Consider the following 24,163-nt stretch of genomic DNA (forward strand, 5'->3'; position numbering starts at 1 on the left):
ATCTTCAACTATACAATCAAGTGTTCTTACAATTTATCGGATGATGGATATTGGAAAAAAAATCTGTGCATTAAAAAGAAAATACTGTGCCCCTTTAGTACTGATGCTCTAAGCACGTGCTTATTTTGCTTAATGGTTAATCCGGCCCTGTGACTGCACACATTATTTCTCTGGAATATGAATGTTTCAAACAAATATTTAAATATTTTTCACCCGTATTTTAGTTCATTTTTTTAAATTCATAGTAGGGCTACAACATAAACCTATATCATTGATACATGTATTATCGTTGAAAACGATGTGAAAGGTTGAACTTTTCAATTGTGATTCATTTGTGTGTGTATGTACTCCCTCATTACTACTTTTATCCGCATGAAGAGAATAAAATCAATAAAACTGCTTGCTACCACTTTTTGCGATGTTTATCACTATAAGAATGCGTATTTTGGAAGCTACAACTGACATTTTCTCAATGAAACCATAATCACATTTACACAAAAATAAACTAATTTGAAATATACGTATACAATTTTTTCATCCAGTACAGTAACTTGACGACTTTGTGTCATCTTCAAGCACAGAATTTATTATTGATTGAAAATAATTTATTCTATTTTTTTTTTACTGTATTCTATTACGTTTATTTTGCTGTTTCGTTATTTTCATAAATTAAAAATTAATCAAATTAAATTCAAACATATTTATATACTTCAGACAAATTTTGAATAACTATCTACTAATGGAAAAACGGGCAGGTGGGGGTTAGAAAATTATTCATGTTCGCAAGAGGGAGCCATAGGAATGAGAAATGGTTGAAAGGGGGCCATGGACAAAAAAAGGTTGAGAACCACTGCACTAGACTACAAAGAGAACGAATCCTCTTTCTTTAGAGCTCGTGTGAGCTTAATTGGGCAGTAAATGGACAGTCAGACCCATGGCCCCCACATCCTGAAGCAGGGCCCCTAGGATGGGATATTTTACGGGCCCCCGATCAGACTTTCACGGGGGGGCCCCTTTATGATGAATTTATAGCTTGAAAAAACAAAAAAATGATTAAAATCCTCACGGGCCCCAGGGCTGGAGCCTTGTCAGCCCACCCCTTGTGGGGGCCATGGTCAAACCTCACCTAAGTCTAAGAAAAGAGGATTTGTTGGCTATATGTAGTCTAGTGATCTGGGGCACTCACCCAGCAAGTGAGCTTCCCCACAAAGACAGTTGAGTTTTCTTTTCTGGATTCATCTTCACATCAGCCATTTGCCCAAACCTCTCTCTCTCTCTCTTCATAGTAATAGCAAAGAGTAATATCTTCGGATAAGTCGCCATCTGGTAGCATTGTCAGAAATTGTGAGTTAGGCCTGACTATCCATGTACAGCCCAGTTCAGCACACATGAGCTCTAAGGATAGAGGATTCATTGGCTTTGTAGTCTAGTGCACTCACCTAGCAAGTGAGAGGAAGTGGGATCGATTCTCTGCAAAGCCAATTGAGTTTTCTTTCCTGGATTTATCTTCGCATCAGCCAGCCAATTGTTGAAACCTTCATAGCAATAGGGGAGAGTGGCATCATCTTCGAATAAATAACTTATAATATTAAGTTTGAAGTTCCAGTGGATAAGTTTAGTGAAAGTATGTAAAATGAACACTAAGCATTTCAAAAACAAAATTCTTACGACAACTGACAATCTTCAACCAAACATCAAAATAAAGTTGATAATTTTCGTTTTTATTTCACGGATAGAAATAATTTGTATTTACAAGAAGGGAAAGGAATAAAAAATCAACGAAATGAAAATTAACGATCAATATTTCATGCTACCTCTTATAGTACTCTTTAAAAAAAAAAACATATAAATAATTGTACAGTCGATTCCTTTCTCATTCACGAACTGAAGCTCTTCAAAGAAGTCTTATCTGTTTTTTTATCACTCCAAATAGTAGTGGTGGGGGAGAACGGGTTCTGCAGAATTGATATTATCAACCTTGTGGTGCCCTCCTGAAATATACGAACATTCCGAGAAGGACTGCTAGCGTCGTCATCAGATAGAGATCCCAGTCTGGCCCAAGTAGCCTGTTCATGTTTACCGTTGGCAAAAGAGCGTCCCAATTCAGCTTCAAAGAGGAAAAAGAAGAAAACACGCAAAATTAAGTAAACAATCAAACAGTTCAATAAATTTTACACTAGATCTGACTTATTTCAATATAGTCAACTATTCTATAGAAAGTGGCTAACCACAAAGTGAGCGTATATGCCTTAGAACCTAACCTTATACCTAAAAGAATGGAATTAATTTTAGGTTTAAAAAAAATCCCTCCTCTTTTCAAAAACAGCATGACAAAAGAAAGGCATCTCACCTCTTGCAAATTCTCAAGGCTGTATACAATTCCAAGTTTCGCAAGCGCCAGAGCAACAGGAACCTGAGCATCTGAGCTAGTCACAGCTGCCATGTCGTAATACCTTTTTGCCAAATGTATGTCCTGAATGTAGTGGAGGAAAAAATATATAAGCAATGTAACATCCTGAGCATAACACACGATATCAAAACATTCTTCCATTCAAAAGAAAAAAATAATACAGGAAATATTTTAGACTGAATTCAACATTTAAGAAACACAATTGGAAGAGTAAATAATCCTTTATCTCAAATAATCAAAGAAGGAAATCCACGAAAAAGAGAAATATCACGAAATTCCTGACATGATTCAATGCAAACAATGAGTGCCATATTCAGAGTATGAATGTAACCACTGTCACACTAACTGGGGATGGTTACCCAATCTTCAATCCCACATACAGTAGATAGGTGGTCCTACATCACGAGAACCAAGGATGAGATAACACACAGTGCCGGGCTCCAACACTACAGAAACAGGTAGCATGCTCATCGTCACAAACAACCTGGATAGTGAATTTTAAGCAATCACAAGATCGGATCACCCGGTGAAGCTGCCATCCAGGCTGACAAATTAAAAGGGAGTAAAAATTCTCAAATGTCCAAGCTCCAATGAGGTGGTGCCCCGTCCAGTCCTGCTGGAATATGAAGTCATCGGAATCTGTTTCTAAATATGGGAAAAGCCAATCTTGACAAACACAGAAGTTGCAGAGTGAATCTCTCTATCTGTCAGCAACTGCATGAAACTCAAGATTTCCCTCTTGCTACCTATATGTTATTTGATCAAAATGGATTAAAAGCTGAATAGTTCCGATTTTTTCAAATCAGATGATTCTTTTGGAAACACCCTGTATATTAATTTCTACGTTTCTTTAAATCTAAATTTGTTTCTTTCATGAGTCGCGCAGGAAGGCCTCATATTGGTTAACTTGAACACGGTTTGTATGTCCCTCAAAGAAAGAGAGAGGAAGATATCACGTGATCCAAAAAGCCTCATTGAAGAAAACCTGAGCAGTGCTGGGTATCAACTAATAAAATACAAATGTTATATATATAATTACATGTATTTTCTAACAACATCTACGCAAAACAGCATGCATGTCTTCATGATTTAGCATTCTTATATTTAAACAGTCTCTCACTCTCTAGGAAATGAAAAAATTAACTTGACAAACTAAAACCTCCAAAATAGGCCCATACCCTTTTCATGCCAAGACCTTGTTCGTGCATATATCCAAGATTAAACATCGCCTGCGCATTATGCTGCTGCTCTGAGGCCATTCGATATTGGTTAGCAGCCAGTTCATAATCAACATGCGTTCCATAACCGTAGTAATGGTAATCTCCAAGTTTCACTCTAGCAACTGAATAACCTGAAATAACAGTATAGACAATTGAAAAAAATGGTTATTATAAAAATAAAAATTCATATTTCAAACTTGTAATGCAAGTCAAGGTAAAAAGTATATGGCTCTGCAATTCTTTTTGCTTTCTTTATTAATGTAAAAATATATCAAACTAGCTGATACCCGGCGACATTGCCCGTCCCGTAAAAAATTTATATACGTATAGCTTATTAATTATTTCTTAATCAAAAAAATTTCTGCATCAAGTAAGAAAAAATTACTTTTATTTTTAAATATTTTAATTAAAAACTTGAGGCAATCGCTCGTGGATAGGCCTACACAATATTTTTTGTTTTCCCATCTGGTGTGTAGATTGCTATGACGTCGATAGCTGTCGCTATCAGATGAAGCGGGAGAGTTCCAATTTCCAGCCCAATATAATATAATAATAATAAGGGAAAAGGGGACTTAAGCCATTTAAATGTACAAAACATGCTCTTTGCCTCCATCATCAACACTCTTTAATTTTATGGCCACTTACTTAAGGGGCCCCTTCAAAGATTGCGTAATAGCCGCTCTGTATCCTTCTTTTCTCTCTCTCCCCTATAGTACTGAAACTCTTGACCATTGTATTGCCACCTGCAGGCAATTGACTTTATGGCTTTATTTCATCTATTTTTTCGCATCCCTTCTAATTTTCTTTGCTGCCTTTCTACTTTTCTTTTCCTTCTTTTTTTGTACAACCCCCCCCCCCCCCACAGAAAACATTTTCCTCCCATATGCTTCGAAAGATCGTAGGGGGTGAACCTTGACCAATGATGTCAATATTAATACTAATTTGTACCTACGTAATCCTCATCACCCAATGGAAGGATCTTTCTTTGAAGCCGGACTACCAATTAGAAATAGGGGGTTGGTACCCCTAAAAACTTTACTTTTTGGAATCTTTGAAAAATTAAAGTAGATTGATTAGTGCAAGCTAGAAATCAAGTTGAGAAAAAGATGTAGTTAGATTTTTGTTTTTAGACATTGTGATTGATTCCCATCAGGAGCGGCGATCATCCGTGACAAAAGGGATGGAGGAAAGGTAGGAAAGAAATTCTTACCACATTTCAAGTTATGGAGATTTAATTAAAACCTAAATTATGAGGAATTAACAGGGGGCAGATGGCGAAATTAGGTACAAAGAGTGATTAAAAGAGAGTTATTCCAACATCAAGTTAAAATTATTATAATTGAACATATAGTATTCTGTCTATGTATTATGCAGATTTTGGTATTGTGGAAATGGTTTTTTTTAATTGACTTTATATTTGTGTAAATAAAAATTGTTCTTTTCATATGATCATTTGATTAAATATTAAATGCTATTGAAATTTAACTGATTCTTTCTTTTCATGAGTCATTGTTTTATTCTAAATGTATATTGGACCACTAGGAGCCTGGGTTAATTTAGATAATTACACCCTAATTTAGATATAAAAGATGTACAAATTTTTGGGATTACCAACACGTGAACAGGCAACGAAAAGCTGTCCGTGAGAAATACAGGGCTCAAGCAGGTTGATACCTGCCACTGTTAACGACTGGCCTTGCGCTTTGTTGATTGTCATGGCAAAGTTAAATGAATTGGGTACTGTAAAAGCTATAAAGTGAATGACATTTCTTCAGTGATAATTGGGATAGGGGCCATTTAAGTATTACGTAAGCAGATTTTTAGCCATTTTTAACCCCGTCCCTCGCTTTGTCAGCAAAAGTCAGCAAAAAACACTGACTCCCCCTTTCCCCCATCAGCAAAATTTTGTCAGCAGCTTAGAATATTTCATATCTTTAAAAAGGGGTAGATGACGTAAGCAACCTTCAAACCCCCCTCCCTCCTTCTCCTTTAGCACATCCAGTTAGAATCGGTGCTTCAATGATGTGATTGTGCAATTTCTTCAAGCAGAGTCTGCTGCCATTGCAGAGTCTCTGTGTCTCCAAATTTCTTAAAAGCATTATAGGTGCTCCGACTTTGAGGGTCAAATTGTGTGGTGGCACACCCGGAATATCCAAAGAGTTCAGAAATTCTGCAGAATACAGAACTGTCTGCTCTGTGTCTGCGACAGTGTCAACCGATTTGTAAGATGTGGAGTCTTCCGGAATAATTTTTAGGATATTTTCGTTGATCTTGTTCACACTGTCATTTTTCTGTGCCAGAATCGCTCTCTCACAAAGCCACTCATGGTTTCGGTGATTTTGTTCAATGTTTGAGAAGACTGTCTGCAAGTCTTGAACTGAGTTTAACAACTGGCAAAATCCATTTGGGAACGTAATGAGACCAGTGCTTGGGTATCTACGGGAATTCTTCCATTGCCAAGTTTGATCAACTAACATGAAAATGATAGCAGTGCTGAGTCATTTTGCAGTTGAACTCGTATGTTCGTGGATAATGATAATTGTTTAACTTCGTGCCAGAGTGTTGATGATTTGAGGCAAGCAATGAGTTCATCAGCTGGCGTTAAACATTTTTATTCCCAATTTTGTTGTCGTAGTTGTTGTTGACATACGTCCAGCTTGTGCAGCGAATATTATTCAAATGCCTTTTAAGCATTTTTTAAAGTGAAACTATACCTCTACGATGGGCTGTTGATGAGATAAAGGCTGCATTAGCACTTACAGGATACCCTGTATATAGGCTAGCAGAAATAAACGGCGCTCTTCCCGGGTTTTCTTTAATTACTGGGAGGATTGGAAAAGTTACAAACTGTTATAAAGGAATAAACTGTTATAATAACAGAATTAAAGGTGTGACAAACCATTGTAAAGCCATATACACACGTGTGAAACGCATGTTGGGAACCACGGTAACCAAAATAAGCGTTCCGAAAGTGATTGTTGAGGCCCCAAAACCATTGTTGCCCGACAGTTTTTTGCCCATTTGGGGCATTTGCCCAGCTCTGATGAACTTTTAAAGTCGCCTACGGTTCAATCCCGGTCCTGTTTGGTATATATGCAAAATCTGGCGACAACCGGTCAAACACTGTAGATTTGTATAAAGAATAGTCATACATACAGACAGAAAGACATACTTTCACATTTATATATAAGATGTATTGCAATATAAAGCAAGAGAACCCCAAATGACGTCAAATTTTTTACTCTGGTGCTCAATTTATTTGTTGTGGGTTCCGTTTCCCCGCAGAAACATATGGAAAACCATAACTTGTTTTCTGAAAAGCGTGCGATAAATTTTTCTCAAACATGTATGATAAAATCTTGGAGCTTGTATGATTGAAGCACTGTATCCAGGCATTGAAGAAGAAAGCACAAAAAGTGATTTGGTACCTTGGGCTGCTGCACGATTCCAATACATCAGAGCTCTTGCATACGTTTCATTCTTAGGAAACAAATCAGATTCACCTGCATATAATGACCACACTGATAAATATACAATAATATACAATACTGATAATATACATAGAAGCAGATATTCATAATTAATAAAAAACTTGAATAACTTTTTTATTTTTATTGAAAACGTGTTTCCAATCCTCATGATCAACAAAATACAGTCAACACTCGATTTTATGAACTTCAACTTTACGAAACCTATTCATTTTTTTATGAACTAATTTTCTGATCCCAAACAGTATACCATTCCTTTAACTACTTTATCACACACCATCTTCAGTCATAAATGGCAATTTCCAACTAGTGGAGTTGGGTAGGAAATGAAGTCTCCATCTATTGGTGGTTGCCCCAGGCTCGATCTGTAAAGAACTTTTCTGATGTTCTTTTGACTTGATTCGAACCCATGGACCTTTATAGCAACCTTCACCAGCGGAAGACAAGCATCTTACCACTGCACCACTCGGGCACTATTCCTTTAACTCTTTCCAATTTAAGAACTAATTTTTCAAGTCCAAAAAACAAGTGGTTTGTAAAAACGAGCGTTGGCTGAAGTATGAAAACCCATAATACGCACAGAGTACTCATTAAATTACAACCACTCACATCAGCACTCTCTACCTGAATGAAAGGGAATAACTAATAAGTCATTAACATAACAATGAGAAAAAACTATGTAATGGATGATGAAATAATCATTTTTTGCCATTCAAATTTTATTATTGAAAATTGCAGGGAAGCATAAAAAGTTGCTTAAAAATTCAAATATAGCCTTGATTAGGTGAAGAGTTCAGTTTAATTTTTTCCCTTGTTGACCCTAAGCAAAAATTTAATTTCTAATTTTACAGATGTGTTGTGCCCAAACATGTTAGGATTTTTATTGCACCCGATCAAAGGATAATATAACTTCAATGCACAATATGACTTAAATACAACGTTCGCTTTACATATAGTGAAACTCCTATATAACGATGCTCAAAGGACTGGAGAAATATATAGTTAGAAAGGATTTATATACATACATATTGTTATAGATAGAATATTATCACATTGATGTGTGAACATTGATTGTATTACCAACACCATGTAAAAAGTGCATTGACTACAGATTAGTATCGTTAGTTAGGCAAAACTGCCTATAGCAATAATTATCGTTATAGCGGATATCATCATGCAGTGAAACTTTGGTTTATGAGGGATTCATTTAATGAATGTTTTGATATTATGAGCAAAAGTGTTGAACAAATTTTGCCTCATTAAACAAGCAACAATTCATGTTCCAAAGCAAAAATTTGTGCTTTGTTTACGTGATCACAACTGAACTTTCTTTGCTTTCACCCGCACACAAACAATGAGATTGTGCATAATCTTCAGCAAACAAGAAACAGAACAAACCTTTCCCTCCGAGAGTTTTGGAAAAAGCCATCTCCACATTATGCACTGCCACAAGAGCAATTTATAAAGCCTGGGATAGGGTCACGACAATAACCCCCTCATTCGTCATGGATAAAACTGTGGGTTGATTGTATTTTTGAATGTGGCTTTGTGCGGAGGGAAGGGTAGCTCAAGAACAGAAGTCACTATTTGTTAAAGATTTGTGCAATCGTTGACCAAAGAAAAACTTATGGATCTCCATTGCATGCAACAGCAGGAGCTTATGGACATTATCTCGTCTGAGGAAGCTGAAAAAAGAAATGAAGAGACATCTTTTGTCAATGCTCTGAGAAAACCCGGTTACATTTTTATCGATGGGATGAATAAATAGAACTGAACCTCTCGGTTCAAATAAGATTTTAAAAATATGTAAAATGTTGGAAGCTGAGCGAAATTTTGTAGAAAAGAACCACCCAAATAAAGATGTAACAAGTGTGAACAATGGTTCTATCCAACAACAAACAATACAATTTTTTTTTCAAATTTCCCCGAAATCTTGAAAAGGAAGCATTGGATTGGTTCCTGTTTTTGAAATCACACGAAAAATTGGATACACAAAGATTGTGATGAGCCAGTCGATAACATTGAGTCCGTAAAGTGTCCAGAACAATAGTCTTCCTCTCTCTTGCTTGGAGTAGGTAAATTTGTGAAATTATTATATGTTTACTTCATGGTGTTATTGTATTATTCTGTTATGTTACTCATTAAATGCAAATGTATCACTCGGTTTTGAAATGATTGAATAATCATGTAACAAATCATCTGAGCTTACATTATTTCCTGTGGAGAATTTTGACTGGATACATGAGTTATTCAGATTTTGAGCACGTTCGCCGAACAAATTGTGCTTGTAAACCAAAGTTCCACCTGTATAGAATTTTCACTGCATAAAAGCCTCATAAAAGAAGAATATGATCAACCCCGTCCCCTATATCCTCCACGAAGACATTACCTCTGTCCAAAATATATGCTGCATTGCTTTGAGCCACTTCATAACCAAGTTCAGCCATGAGCATGTATTTGATCAGGGCTTCATTCACACGTCCTTCTTTGTAGTCATTGTAAGCAAGCATCAAATTTTCGCCCCATCGACCTCTCTCTGCCACGTTCTTGAACAACTGAAAGTGATTAAAATTAAAGGTTTTTTTTACAAAATGAGTTATAACAATTTAAAAGACTGCATTTCAAAACAAATTATTTCTAAACTAACAATATAAATAATACCTCAACAGCAGTTTGACATGAACGTGGTGTCCCGGTTCCAGAGGCATGCATTTGTCCCAAGTTATAGAAAGCCAACACGTGGCCGGACTGTGATGCCATTGTGAAGTACTTGATGGCCATCTTGTAGTCTCTGTCGATGCCAAGCCCACCTGAAAACAAAATGCAATCAAATGTTTTTTTTTTGCTTTCAGCCTGTGTAGGTCCTTATATTATATTCAGGTGAAATTATTCTGAAGTATACTAACTGTAATACATATTTCCAAGTTGGAGCTGCCCATCAACCCAACCTTGATTGGCTGCCATTGAAAAATATTTGAAGGCTTTATTATAATCCTGTGCAAAAAAACAAAAATCAATACTTGTAACTAAACATTCGCTTTTGACTGAAATGTTGTTTTTGATAGTAATTGAGAAGTAATTGAAAACAAATATGGGAAGAGAAAGAGAAATTATCACATTCATTGTTTCTAGAAGGACTTCAAATTTATGTATATTCATATCTCATCTAATATTTTTTTTTTTCCAGAATCACATTCATTAGCCAAAATCTTTGTAAGTCGAATGGGTTTCTACATATATGGAAAATTGTTTAATTTGTTCAAGGTATGACCCAAAATTAAAAGATATGTTCCACAAAACACTATGAAAAAGAAAAAAAACTGATGTGAAGGCCAAGCTGAAGAACTTCAGTACTGCATGAAGGAGAATTTGCAGGGACATGAGAAACTGAAGATCTTTTTATTTTCCAAGATCTTTTTATTTTACACAAATATAGACAACCCAGTTAAGTTTGTAGATGTTCCCCTATGTGATGTGGTCAGATCACTTTCCTATATCATATGAACACCCTCTAAATAAGACGGTCTTCTTCAAGGAATGTTGTTCATGTTACATGCATATTCAAAAGTCCCCCCTCCCAAATTATTAAGACCACAGTTTAGTGCTAAAAGTTAATGGTGTGCACTAAAACATTTTACCTAAAATGGCTGCAAAGCTTTCTGAATGAGAAATAGAAGTATATTTGGGAAGTGATTTGGAGGCAGATGTAAATTAGCCAGCCATCTGGATACAATAGCATATGTCGTTATGATGATTTTTCGGCCTAGTTATTTCAATTATTATATATATAAACTGAAGAGCCAAAAAAACTGGTACAGGCATGTGTATGCAAATAAAGAGATATGGAACCAATCACAGTAAGGCGCTGCGGTCGGCAACGCCTATATAACACAACAAGTGTCTGGCATAGTTGTTAGATCGGTTACTGCTGCTACAATATGGCAGGTTATCGAGATTTAAGTGAGTTTGAACGTGGTGTTATAGTCGGCGCACGAGAGATGGGACATAGCATCTCCGAGGTAGCGATGAAATTTGGATTTTCGCGTACAACCATTTCACAAGTGTACCGTGAATATCGGGAATCCGGTAAAAAATTAAATCTATGACATCGCTGCGGACGGAAAAAGATCATGCAAGAACGGGACCAACAACTGACGAGAATTATTAAACGTAGCAGACGTGCAACCCTTCCTCAAATTACTGCAGATTTCAATGCTGGGCCATCAACAAGTGTCAGCATGCAAACCATTCAACGAAACATCATCGATATGGGCTTTTGGAGCCGAAGGCCCACTCGTGTACCCTTGATGACTGCACGACACAAAGCTTTACACCTCGCCTGGGCCCGACAACACCGACATTGGACTGTTGAGGACTGGAAACACGTTGCCTGGTCTGACGAGTCTCGCTTCCGATTGCTTCGAGCTGGTGAACGTGTACAGGTATGGAGACAACCTCATGAATCCATGGACCCTACATGTCAACAGGGGACTGTTCAAGCTGGTGGAGGCTCAGTGATTGTATGCGGCGTCTGCAGTTGGCCTGATATGGGACCCCTGATACGTCTAGATACGACTCTGACAGGTGACAGGTACGTAAGCATCCTGTCTGATCACCTGCACCCATTCATGTCCATTGTGCATTCCGACGGACTTGGACAATTTCAGCAGGACAATGTGACACCCCACACATCCAGAATTGCTACAAAGTGGCTCCAGGAACACTCTTCTGACTTTAGACACTTCCGCTGGCCACCTAAATCCCCAGACATGAACATTATTGAACATATCTGAGATGCCTTGCAACGTGCTGTTCAGAAGAGATCTCCACCCCCTTCTTACTCCTACAGATTTATAGACAGCCCTGCAGGATTCAGGGTGTCAATTACCTCCAGCGCTACTTCACACATTAGTCAAGTCCATGCCACGTCGTGTTGCGGCACTTCTGCGGGCTCACAGGGGCCCTACACGATATTAGGCAGGTGTACCAGTTTTTTTGGCTCTTCAGTGTGTATATATATATATTTTAATCTAGAAAATATGTTTTGTTTGATTCAAACTTTCAAAAAGGGGAAAAGGGTGAAATTAATCTGCCAGATGGCTGGTTCATCAGGATCAGGTGACAGTAATTCTGATGATTGCATGAGAGCTCAGCTGCTGCATTATGTTACCGTGTGCATCCATATCAACTGAAATGTTTATCAGCGGAATCTGTATTCATTAGCCGAGGTAGAAATACCCCAAAAGTCTTCATTAGTAGCAGTAGCAATGTATTTTGATGCAAGATTTCCAAAAAGTAAAGAAAAACCACCGAAATATTGCAGAAAGAACACTTAACAACAAGCTTTACTTACTTTAGGCACACCTTTTCCATACAGGTACATCAGTCCCAATCCACTCTGACCAACAGGATTGTTCTAAAATGTTGAATTATAAAACAAAAATTCATGCATTACATATTGGCCATCACAGTGTGTGTGGTTACTCATTCAGTACATGCAATGTATTTCAGAGAAAGAAACATAAATCACAAGGCTCTATTAACACTTGGGGTTGTTAAATAAAATCATTAGGTCTGTAATTTAAAACACATATGGTGAGAGATGATCTTTTAAAGCATCAATGAAAATGAGTAAGTTTAAATAACGACCATCAGTAATTCAAGGTTTTTTTTCCCAATTACAGGTCCAAGCCCCAATTAGTTTGAATTGGCTGTGCTTAGAATCATTTGTGTTATATCAGAATCCATTTTTTGTTTAGCAACAGGAAACAAACTTTGATCTTGTCAAGAAAAATTCATTGAACCAGTCAGTAGTGTAAGAAATTAACTTATTCATGAAGCATATCAAGTTTTAATGAAAATTGTGAAATTTTCTAAAAAAACCAAAAATTCACCTTTTCGGCAGCCAGAGAAAAATACTTCAAAGCGGTCTCATTGCTCTGTTTTACGGCAGAACTTCCTTCCAGAAACATCTGTTAGTTGAAACAAAAGGAAAGTACCGTTAAGAAGAAAAAAAATTTGAAATTTGGTTGCCACATTAAGAGAATACAGTTAACACAGATACAAACACATATTGGATTCTAATGTTTTACCCAAGGGATCACCCAATTGGTCCAGAGTTCATAAATGCATGCATTTCAATTTACATTGGTACACAAAAGTACGGATCTTACACAGGTTGAAAATATTAATATATATTTACAGCATTTAAAAAAAAATTAGCATCTTCTAAGTTTTTTCCCACTTTAAAGTATTCCATGAAATATGTACGAAAACAAATCTATATACACCGAAAACTGTGATCAATTCCAAAAACATTGTGCAATATTTTAGGCAATTGAAATACTGAAGATAAATTTACCTTTCCAAGAAATGCCATGGCATTAGCATTTCCAGCATCAGCAGCTTGTAAGAAGTAATTCAGAGCTCTCTGTAGACAAATGATACTCTAATTAGATGCCTGATATAAGTTAGTAAGGCAGATTACAAACAGCAAACAAAAAGTTGAAGAGAAAAAACATTCACTAATATCATAGTACACATACAATATAGATTTACTGATCTATATTGATTTACTTACTAAATGTGAAGATTTGTTAATTTTTCTACTTTTGAAAAAAAAAATTCATCAACTGGACTATTAAGAGAAAAATCTAGAAATATAGAACTAATAAACAGCAACACAACATGAACTAACGTGAACTTTTCAGCAACATCTTGGTTTTAAAAGAATGTGTATATTTTTCTCAGGTCAACTATACAAACACTAGCTAAACTTTTAACCATAAAAAGGGGAAAGGGAACTGTTATCAAACAAAATACAGTGATACCTCAGGTAACGAAGATAATTTGTGCTGGAATAACATTCATTAGCCGAAACACAATTTTTCATAGGTTTCTATTGTAAATTAAATACAGTCTGACCACAATTTAACAAACTCTGATTCAACGAATTATTCGATTTAAAATTTTTTTTTCCTGAAATTCTGGTGAAAGTGGAGATGGAACCCTTATTTTTAATGAATGAAAAACCTTGACATAACAAAAACACATTTTGAACTACCCAAAAAAATTGTTTTCTTATTTCTTGGCCCCCCAAAACCGCAATCCAAAGACTTGACCTCCCAAGAATCAACCTTCAGCTTTTCTTTAGAGGCAAATAAAAAAAGAGGAGGTGTCCTTTATCATGGCCTGTGACATATTAATACACAAAGGGGGAAAGGAGTCTTTCTTTTTGGGAAAAGGAGACAATAAAGCAATTCAGAATGTGCATGTACCATCTGCATGCTTAGATTTCAGTAAAAATAAGTAAAGTTTCTTCAAGTAAGTAATAAGTCTTGATAAGTAAAGAATGATGGATCACTGAAAAGGAAACGTTTTTCGGGTGGCCAACAAATGAAATTTTCGACAGAATTTGATAAAAATTTTGGACGTATCAAACAAGCTTCTATCAAGCAATTTTTCCATGCATCCTGACTTTATTCTCAAGTTTTTTTTTTTTTTATATAATTGTCAAAAATAAGTTGTAACAGCTACCTTCTAAGTAAGTAGCTTTTAAAATTAGCCGTTTCCAATATGTTTATGCCCTGACCAATTTAACCCTGATTTAATGATTTCCTCAATTTAACAAATAAAATTGTCAATTTTTTCCAATTTGTTAAATCTGGGTTTGACTGTCATTTGTTCCAGGTACTGCCAAAATTCAAAAATAAGTTTTATAAAACACTCAAGAAGCATTGCAAAAAATACAAAAATTGACCAATGGCTGAAATTGATTGAAAACACATCATTGGATATAATGAGAATCTGGAGGAATATGAGAAACTGAAGATATAGTCATTTTACACCATACACACAACCCATCTGGGTCCATTGGTATCCATCTATATGATGGGGGGGGGGGGGGGGGTCCATTCCGTTTCACGCATGCAGATGGAATAGATAAGCTCCTACTATGTCCAGACCATTCAGTTTGAGAGTCTTGCACTGAAAGAGTGTGTTAATTCTTAATTAAACTGTTCAGTCTGATGTCAAATCATCACTGTGTGCATGGAAACATCCAAGTCTAGTTATATTTTTTTTCATGCCTTTTCTCTTAGCTTAATCTTTTATTTTACATGAAATGATTCAAGAATGTTAAGAAAAGTGAAAATACGGCAAAGAAAATTATTCCAAGGCAGACATAAATTAATCAAGTCAATACTATTGACAGTAATTCTGATGATTGGCATGGAATTTCAGTTCATAACGTGGCTGTGTTTTGTTAGCACATGCATCCATGTCATCTAAAACATTTGTTAGCTGAGGTAAAAATACCATGGAAAAATCTTTGTTGGCCAAAAAATTCATGTTGAGTTATCACTGTCAAGATGGGCAAAGAGATTATCTTTTGTCAAGTTCAAAAATTTATGTCACCTCCCCTTTTATACCAGCAAAAACAGTTATTACAAAATTTTGATCATATACTCTAAAAGTCCGAAAATGAATGATAAAAACTAACATTCAAAACATCAAAAGCATTTGCAATTTTACCCTCCTGATGAGTATAGTTGCAGTTGATTGAACAATAGTGATTAATTAAATTTTAGCATTGAGATAGCAACATGGTGTAGGAGACACATATAAAAAGAAAGCTCAAAATAACACATTAGTTCAATGATCCACACATAGATTAAAACAAGAAAGAAGACAATATATTTTGCCTATAACACTTACGGCATGATCCTGCTCAACTCCTCTGCCTCCTTGATAATGCAACTGACCCAATCCAACCTGGAAAAAAAATGCATTGAAGACCACAATTATAAAGTCAGTCAGAATGTATTTTTAAAATAAAAATTTATGAGATTTTTAGAAATGCCAAATTTATAGGCCTACTACACTGGTGTAAGAAATTAAGAGAATTTGCAGGCTTGGTCGATTATTTTTAGAACTACTGTACCGATGTTAATGAAATTTGATATGTACATACATTGATACAATACAAAACAAATAACCATTCAATAATTATAATACACATGCATGATCGTGTGTAACACTCGTTGGAGTCGGAAGGTATGAAACAGCGGTTGCAGAATAAACAAAAAAATGGGTCAATAGGGGGTATAGTCCCCTCTTACAGATATACAGGTCTCACAGCGTGATTTCATTCTTTAAATAAGGCAGTTTATTATTTCCTGTGGCAATTGGTCCCACTCAGTCAGCAACGCTGTTTTTATTCCCTGGATGGTTCCCAGAAAGGGGTTGAGAGTTGCAATTGCCCTCCCCAGAGCATCCCAGACATGCTCTATAGGGTTAAGGTCTGGAGATCTGGCTGGCCAATCCATCCCGCGAATATCCTCACTATCTAGAAAATTGTCGAGCAGAAGAGCTCTATGTGGCCTCGCGTTATCGTCCATTAAAATGAACTCAGGGCCAACTGCACCCCTGAAAAGGCGAACATAGGGCTCCAAGACCTCATCCCTATACCTCATACCAGTCACAGTGCCTCTTTCAAAGACATGGAGAGGTGTGCGGCCATCTAACATGATGCCTACCCAGACCATTAAACCTCCTCCGCCATAATGGTCGATTTCGCGGACATTGGAGGGTAGGTAGCGGGTCCTTCGTTCTCTCCATATGAACGTACGGCAAGAATCGGTGCTTAGGCTGAACCGGGACTCATCAGTGAAGAGAACAGTCACCCATTGATCCATACTCCAATCTCTATGCTCTCTGCACCATGACAAACGGATTCTCCTGTCCGTAGAAGTGAGCGGGACGCAAACAGCAGGTCTTCTTGCAAACAACCCTCTCTCATGAAGTCTTTTGGAAAGTCTCCCTTGATACACGGGTTCCTGTGGCTGCATACAAGTCACAAGAGAGCTGAGAAGCTGTAGTACTCCTGTTATGCCTCACTATAATCAACAAATGGCGATCTTCTCTGGCTGTCGTGACTCTTGGACGACCTTGCCCAGGCTTTCTCTCGATGGATCCGGTATCCTGGAACTGTTTCCATAAGTTACACACGACGCTGGGCGTTAAATTGAACTCTCTACAAATCTGGACTTGAGATTGGCCTGCTTCTAGCCTCCCCACAATTCGCCACCTCATTCCATCATCTAAATGTTGGTGCTTACTCATTTTTACTGTCACAATTTGAAATTAACCAATTGCTGCAAAATAACACCAAGAAATTCGCAGAGGTGCGCTAGCGAACAAAATGCGTCTTAACTTACGCGCGCTTATAAAGCCTGTTTCTCTACTGGCTCCGCCTACACACACGTGTACGCTTACGTATTTGACATACAAGATTTGCATTTTTGTCTAGAAGCAATGGTTTTACATTCAGTTCAGTTCTTTTCATGAAATTCGATAAAATATGCAAATTCTCTTAATTTATTTCACCAGTGCACTAAACATGAATTTTAACACCACAGAAATACTACTGATGAATACAACCAAACCACAACATCATGTTTGACCAAATATATTTTACATTTATTATATTATACGAGTGCTGAAGTAAAAAACTAAACTAATTAAAATTCGTTATATTTTGACTTCATACCTGAGCTTGAACGTCGCCTTTATCGGCCAGGAACTGATAATACTGAATGAGATCATCATCTAATACTCCAGATGAAGAGCCAGGATTCTCAATTTCATCAAGTAGCCTGATTCGCTGAATGACGCTTCCACCATTTGTCGAGAGCTGGTTTTCAACTAAGGAAAGTAAATACAGAAACCTTCAACTAAGCGGGGCGGAGATGCAGAAATCTGACACATGTTATTTCTTACTATTACAGTTTCAACAACCAAAACCACTTTATTTATCTATATAACAATGAAACTCACCTTTTTTAGCAACATCTTTGTAGTTGATCAATGATGCTTCACAACTGTGGCTCACGCCTAAACCAGCCCAATGACGATACCCCTAAATTTATGCAAATAAAATGTAGATTTTAATGACTGAAAACAGTTACAACACATTTCACATATGTTAACAGTAAAATGCTTCAGGTGCAGTGATCACCTATTCCTGTTTGACCAGGACAATCAACTGACTTGAAAAATGTGTATTTTGTCTGACCTAATGAAAACTAGGATTATCTTGGATCTCACTCAGTTAAACTAGGGTTTTTTTTGGTCAGGAGGGGCAAGTTTGATTATCACTTTGAAATGCAATGTCAATATTTTAATTTAAACAAAAAAAAAAAAACACCACATTGTTAAGATATACCAGTTGCCAGAACATGCATGTACAGCTGCTGAACAAATAACAAAAGTTTGTTGCAGAAAATGTCAAGTCAATTATAACGAAAGAACACGTTACAGGAATTGTAATAGAAAACTCCATAATCACCATTATCATTTTTCCCCAAATATCACCACCAAGCGAAGCAAATGTATAGTAAAGAACACCCTGGAGGGGAAAAAAAGTTATAAATTTGTCAACAAGTCAGATATAAAAGCTTTGCTTCAGGGAAATTTCATATCACATAAAGTTTACAGAAATTGAATTCATATGCAAAAAAGATCACAAATGCTTTACTGTTCTGATAAAGTTTCTCAGGACAGAAGGTGCTACAATTTCATTTTCTTCTCACCGTTTCAAGGCTCTGTGATTGAAAACCATCACGAGGACCTAAAGTGTTCTAAGGCAGCCCTTTGCCCCGAGAAACCCTTTTCAATCAATGATGGTTGCAAAAACCTTATCAGTTAATTCCTGTCACAGTTTACAAAAGTGAAATCTGACAAAAATGTTGCTCCTGTAACACATCTATAAAGTAAAACAAAGGTGGCATCACAAATTATTCACACAGCAAAAGGAAATGTTAAGAGCAGACATTTCTCGTGATTCTGGCCGCAGAGTATCTCAGTTTTTTTTTATCAGATTGCTTTTAACTTTTGATATTTTGCTTGCATATAATTTTTAATATTAACACTTTTATTTTCCGAGTTCTACATTATCTGTCCTATTTGAAAAACAACACACTATTCTGACATCTGCATTAAAATTCTACACTGAAAGACATGGCATTTAACCAAATTTCACACAGATTATAAATATATTCCAACATGTACTCACTTTTCCAAGATTTGGTGTGACACCCAAACCTGCCGAATACATAAGTCCTAGATGCTAAAATATATTTAAAAAATAGATTAATCCGATCAAGTTCCACATAAATTTGAAAAAAAAAGTTAAAATATATTACATGAAATCAGATTCAATTTTCATATCATCCCTCGATTTATTTAATAAATTTATGGGTGGGGACCCTGTTAGAGATGAACACATATACCAACAGTATACACGAAAAATTTATTTCAACCTGAAATAACTTTAAATAAGAACAACTTAGGTCAGGAACACACTGGACTGATACTAGATACAACCTGGCACACAACATGGATTGATTAAAAACCTGAATTTAAGTTCTTTTAACCGATCCATGTCAAATTGTAGCATCGGTCCAGTGTGCACCCTGCCTTAAACTGGGATTACACTATAAAAGTTTGATAAAAAAGTTCTTTTACAAAACTTTAAAAATACAACCAATAATCGTATTGGTTACATTCATGAAAATGCAACCAATAGTCTTATTGGCTGCATTTTTAAAGTTTTATAAAAGAACTTTTATCAAACTTTTATAGTGTAATCTCGGCCTTAGATAACAACATAGTAAACAGAGCAAGAAACAGCAACACATTAAAAATAATGAAACAGAAGAGATATAAAAATTTAAACTCAAGGACGCCCTTGCCTCGAAATCTAAAACAAATTTCAGTTAGGAAAATTCACACCTAAAAATACTTTAAATGTTGTGTCTTGAGGGGGAAAGGGCCTTTATGCTCTCTCTTGCACACATCTCTGCATCGGGCATAGGCACTCAATTGCACCATTATTTAGACTGCATGGCTGTAACTCTCTCCATTTGAAAGTTATTGTAGGTCAGAAGGGCTTTCCTACATGTATAAATTATGGGAATTTAGTGTAAATTCTGGTTGAAAGAAGTTTTCTACAGACCTTGTGTGTAAATTGTGATGCAATTTTGTCTCTTCATTTAACTACATATAAATCATGATGTAAATGCAAAAGATACTCACCATCTGGGCAAACGTCGATCCCTCCTGAGCGAGCTTTTCAAAACGAAATTTCGCTTCTGTGAAATTAAGGGGCAAATTATCACCCAACAACATGGCTTGAGAAACAATTTTCTGAGATTCGTAGTGACCAAGATGAGCTGCCTCCATAAACAAATCAAATGCCCTGGTGAATAGAAGGAAAGTTGGCAAATCTCATCAAGCTAAATAGTTATACACAGTTGAGATTAGATTAAGAGATGGCTTTGTATTTTTCAATCAGTGCCGTCTTAACATGTGGGCCCACCCAGGTGCCTCACAAAAATGAGAACTAATTGAACTATTCAAGAATTTTCCAGGTAGGGCCTCAGAAAAACCAATTGGCCTGGGAGCCCATGATGCTCTTAAGACTGCCCTATTTTCAACTCATCAATTTCTTTGGTTGTTTCACCTTTAAGTTTTCAAATTTCATTTTGTTAATTTTTTTTTTTTTAGCATTGAGCCACATGCTTTGAAATTTATCTTGATATTTTTTATATAGCACACTATGTATTCTAGCTGCCTTTGATGCTAATATTGGTGTATGTCATTATATGTATTATTATGTGTACTAAATTTTAAATCTGATATGTAACATATTTCGGCTCGGATATATGCATATACACACACACAGTAAAACCTGTATAAGATCAACACTGTACGAGATAGAATCCTGTCTTGAACGATTCGAGAAAGACAGTACAATAACACTGGTAAACAAAATTTCACTTTTTTTCATGTTTCTTTGATCAAATAGGGTCATTCTTATAGTATTCCCCCCACTGATTCTGAACCTGCTTTCAGCATTTGTGTGTCAGGCATAGTTTTTGAGTAACACTCGTTTAAAATTTTGAAAAACGTATATTTTTCGCATTTGCTTACAACTTAAAATAGCTTAAACTCTAATATTAATGGCAGTTCAAAAGGTATTTTTACATGATTTTCTTCTGTATTTTGCAGTAGGAATATCTCTTTTTAATGTACAACAGTAATCAGCCAGCATGTTTGGTCTCCACTTGCATTGATAACCCGATTCCATGATGGATATGTCCTGGTGGAATCGCTCACCGTGCTAAATGATTAAGGTCAGCCTGGCTCAATATGTGTGGTTCTGAGGAACTTCTGTGAAGTCTGGAACATTCTCATCATCGGGCATACCCTCCGCCTTAACATGAGCATAGCCCTCCTCTACCGTGTCTAGACTTCATGTTTCCGGTGGTACTGGAATGGGTAGCCCTTCGCTGTGAGAAACCGGCCTAATGACTGAGGGTGTGTGTTGGGATACTGTACAGAAGTTTTCAACTGACTTGAAATTCCAGTGATTTTGGTAATACAGAAATACCAGTCAGACAAGTGATCTTTTGGCTCTCTCCATACCATAGGAATGGCAAATGCCATGTAGTGAGGCTTTTTTCTTAACCAACTTGCAAGCAAAGTAGCACAGGAAGCACAACATATATGTGGTGCCCAAAACTTGTCCTGGTCTCCGATCTTGCAACCAAAATATAGTTTGTAACTTTTGCAAATCAATGGCATTAGTTTTTTCTTTGCGATTTAAAAGTGAGCTCTCCACAAATATAACAGGAATTATCAGAATGATTCAAACAACTTTGAGGCCAATAAGATCACCAAAAAACACAAAACTGAACTGAAAGGCAATGGCATCCAAAAGTGCACCAACTCATTTCTCTCCTTATTTCTAGAAATTCCTAGAAAGGGTGAAAGGGACTCTTAATTACCTTGTCCCCATGACTAGCACATGATCAGAGGTATCTCAAAAGAATCTTGATGTACTATTCCATAATATTTAGTCAGATGAGGCAAGTTTTAATGGTCATAATACCCATTATTAGGCTAAAAATGTTGATCTTCTAAGTATAGAGTATTACGGCTGGTTAGGCTAACACACAACAATGGAAAATGAAATTGCGGAAAACTGGTGCCTGATGGGCGATTTCTGACGACGGATTCAAAATCAGCATCAAAAAATACTTAAGAAACAGCACTCAGCGTCCAAGAAACAAAAACCTTGTTCACCAGTGTAATTAGTGTTTTGATGTGCATCTTTAAAACAGAATATTAATTCAGTCAATGTTGCATTTTGCATAGGTTCCTTCATGTATTGTTTGAACCACTTTTCATAGGAGCGAAAAAAATATGCTTGAATGTTATGAAATTTGGCTGAAACATACTTTTTCTTCTTTCATTTATGATTGTTAAACCTAGTATTGCAACCTTAGTTATTTTCCAACTAGATCTGGTCTTTTTTCGGCTATTTAGTTGGGAAAAATACCCACCTGGTTGCTAGTTTTTTTCTGGTCTTTTTGAAAAATAAAATTTTCGGTTTACTAGGATTTTATTAAACTACATGAATTACTAATTTGGGAAAATACCAGAAAATACAGGCCATATGGTCATGTGAAAAATGACTAACATTAATTCAGTTTAAGCCCAGTTTCTCATTTTTTACTAAGAATCTAGTTGGAAAATTTTTTAACTGCTGGCAACACTGGTTGAACCCAGCCATAAACAGATATTTGTTCACATTTCTCATCATATAAGCATAGGTGGCAATTTTAAGACTTCGAAAATTTGTAGTTTATCATTGTCATCATGAAATATTTCGCATTGAAGAAAACATGTCAAACAAAAAGAAAAACTGGGGATTTTCTGGGATTACATAGGGTGACTATATAACCTGTTTTCCCAGGCCATTCCCATATTTCTGTGCTCTGATTTTTTTAAATAACAATTTCCTTTTTTTGTATTTTCAACAAAGTCTACTTGAATTTTTCCCTTCTTCACTGAAATCAAGGATTAAAATTACTCTGCGAACTTGTAAAAGAAAATTATCACTGTAAATACGAAAATTGTATCTTATAGGCCTACATGTTGTTATTATTTTGTAGAATTCATTTAATCCACTGTGATTTACAGTAACGCTTCATTTCCTGTCATTGATGATTTCAGTGATAACTGGCATCTTTGCTTTTGGCATCACATTTGGCAAAAATTTCCAGTTTCCTGTACTCGAAATCTTAATATTTCCATGTTTTTCTGAAAAGAAACGTGGTCAGCCTGGGATTGCAAGGACTTAATGAGTATTTCCTTTATCGATTTTTCATTCAAGCGAAGCATTGTTTGAGGATTTTTAAGGTTTTTTTTCCATAAAGAAACAACAAATTGGAAGAATCTGCTTTATGAATGGAAGATTTTAACGAGGCTAAAAGATCAAAAGACTTTTCCGGTATGATGGGAAGCACTACCACTTATGTATAAGTATGCATGAAACACTTTGAGGCCAGTCAATTCAAACCATACTTTAAAATGTTTGATAATGATCATTCCAGGAAAATATTCAAATTTTCAGCTATTGCGATGGAACAGTAAGAAAGTTTTGCTAGTTATATGTTTTAACGAAACTTCACTCACTTTTTTTTGTCCGGTTTGGTAGCGTTGAGAGCAGTCAGGGCTGATTCATATAGGGATTTAGCTACAAATACAATGAAATATACGTCAGTTACGATATTCTAGTTCATATGCGCTAAAAAATTATCTTTGTCAACGAATATAAATTTATTAAAGCATGTGAAAACTCACAGCCATACCACTCTTCATTTGGCAACTTATAAATGCAAGTTGCTAAAAAAATCTTCATTTAATGATATCTATGCTGTCATATAATCAACATTACAACTTTTGACTCTTGCTTAAAAATGGCTCAAAGTTGATTATACAATGATTATTTTGGCGGCAATGTTAAGCACCAGTATAGGCGATGAATGACAATTAGAAGGTTTCAATTTGATTATTTCGACGAACTTAAAATCAATTCCAAAATACATATATAAGATTGTCGTTACAGACTGCCCATGCTTTTGGTAGTTCGTCAATTTCATCTTTATATCATCATCTACTGCTGAAATGTCAAAATC

General features: G+C 36.1%; 1 protein-coding gene across 1 annotated transcript in view; it reads right to left on the minus strand.

The window, feature by feature from the left end:
- Positions 1 to 1,700: 1,700 nt before the first annotated feature.
- Positions 1,701 to 24,163, minus strand: part of LOC149081391 (protein sel-1 homolog 1-like) — a 28,091-nt gene continuing 5,628 nt past the window's right edge. Inside the window, exons 3-19 of the mRNA XM_089238209.1 lie at positions 23,661 to 23,721; positions 20,214 to 20,376; positions 19,192 to 19,245; positions 18,466 to 18,525; positions 17,955 to 18,036; positions 17,668 to 17,822; positions 15,834 to 15,890; positions 13,480 to 13,548; positions 13,013 to 13,090; positions 12,472 to 12,534; positions 10,025 to 10,112; positions 9,780 to 9,928; positions 9,508 to 9,673; positions 7,059 to 7,133; positions 3,589 to 3,761; positions 2,351 to 2,473; positions 1,701 to 2,107 (exon numbers count right to left, since the gene is read on the minus strand). Coding sequence (XP_089094335.1) covers positions 1,973 to 2,107; positions 2,351 to 2,473; positions 3,589 to 3,761; positions 7,059 to 7,133; positions 9,508 to 9,673; positions 9,780 to 9,928; positions 10,025 to 10,112; positions 12,472 to 12,534; positions 13,013 to 13,090; positions 13,480 to 13,548; positions 15,834 to 15,890; positions 17,668 to 17,822; positions 17,955 to 18,036; positions 18,466 to 18,525; positions 19,192 to 19,245; positions 20,214 to 20,376; positions 23,661 to 23,721 — 1,751 coding nt within the window. The 3' untranslated portion in view covers positions 1,701 to 1,972. The remainder of the gene's footprint in view (positions 2,108 to 2,350; positions 2,474 to 3,588; positions 3,762 to 7,058; positions 7,134 to 9,507; positions 9,674 to 9,779; positions 9,929 to 10,024; positions 10,113 to 12,471; positions 12,535 to 13,012; positions 13,091 to 13,479; positions 13,549 to 15,833; positions 15,891 to 17,667; positions 17,823 to 17,954; positions 18,037 to 18,465; positions 18,526 to 19,191; positions 19,246 to 20,213; positions 20,377 to 23,660; positions 23,722 to 24,163) is intronic.

This window comes from Pholcus phalangioides, unplaced genomic scaffold (assembly GCF_987345545.1).
Source record: "Pholcus phalangioides strain wild (caught in Gottingen) unplaced genomic scaffold, Ppha-v1.0 ptg000010l_1, whole genome shotgun sequence".
NCBI lineage: Eukaryota > Metazoa > Arthropoda > Arachnida > Araneae > Pholcidae > Pholcus > Pholcus phalangioides.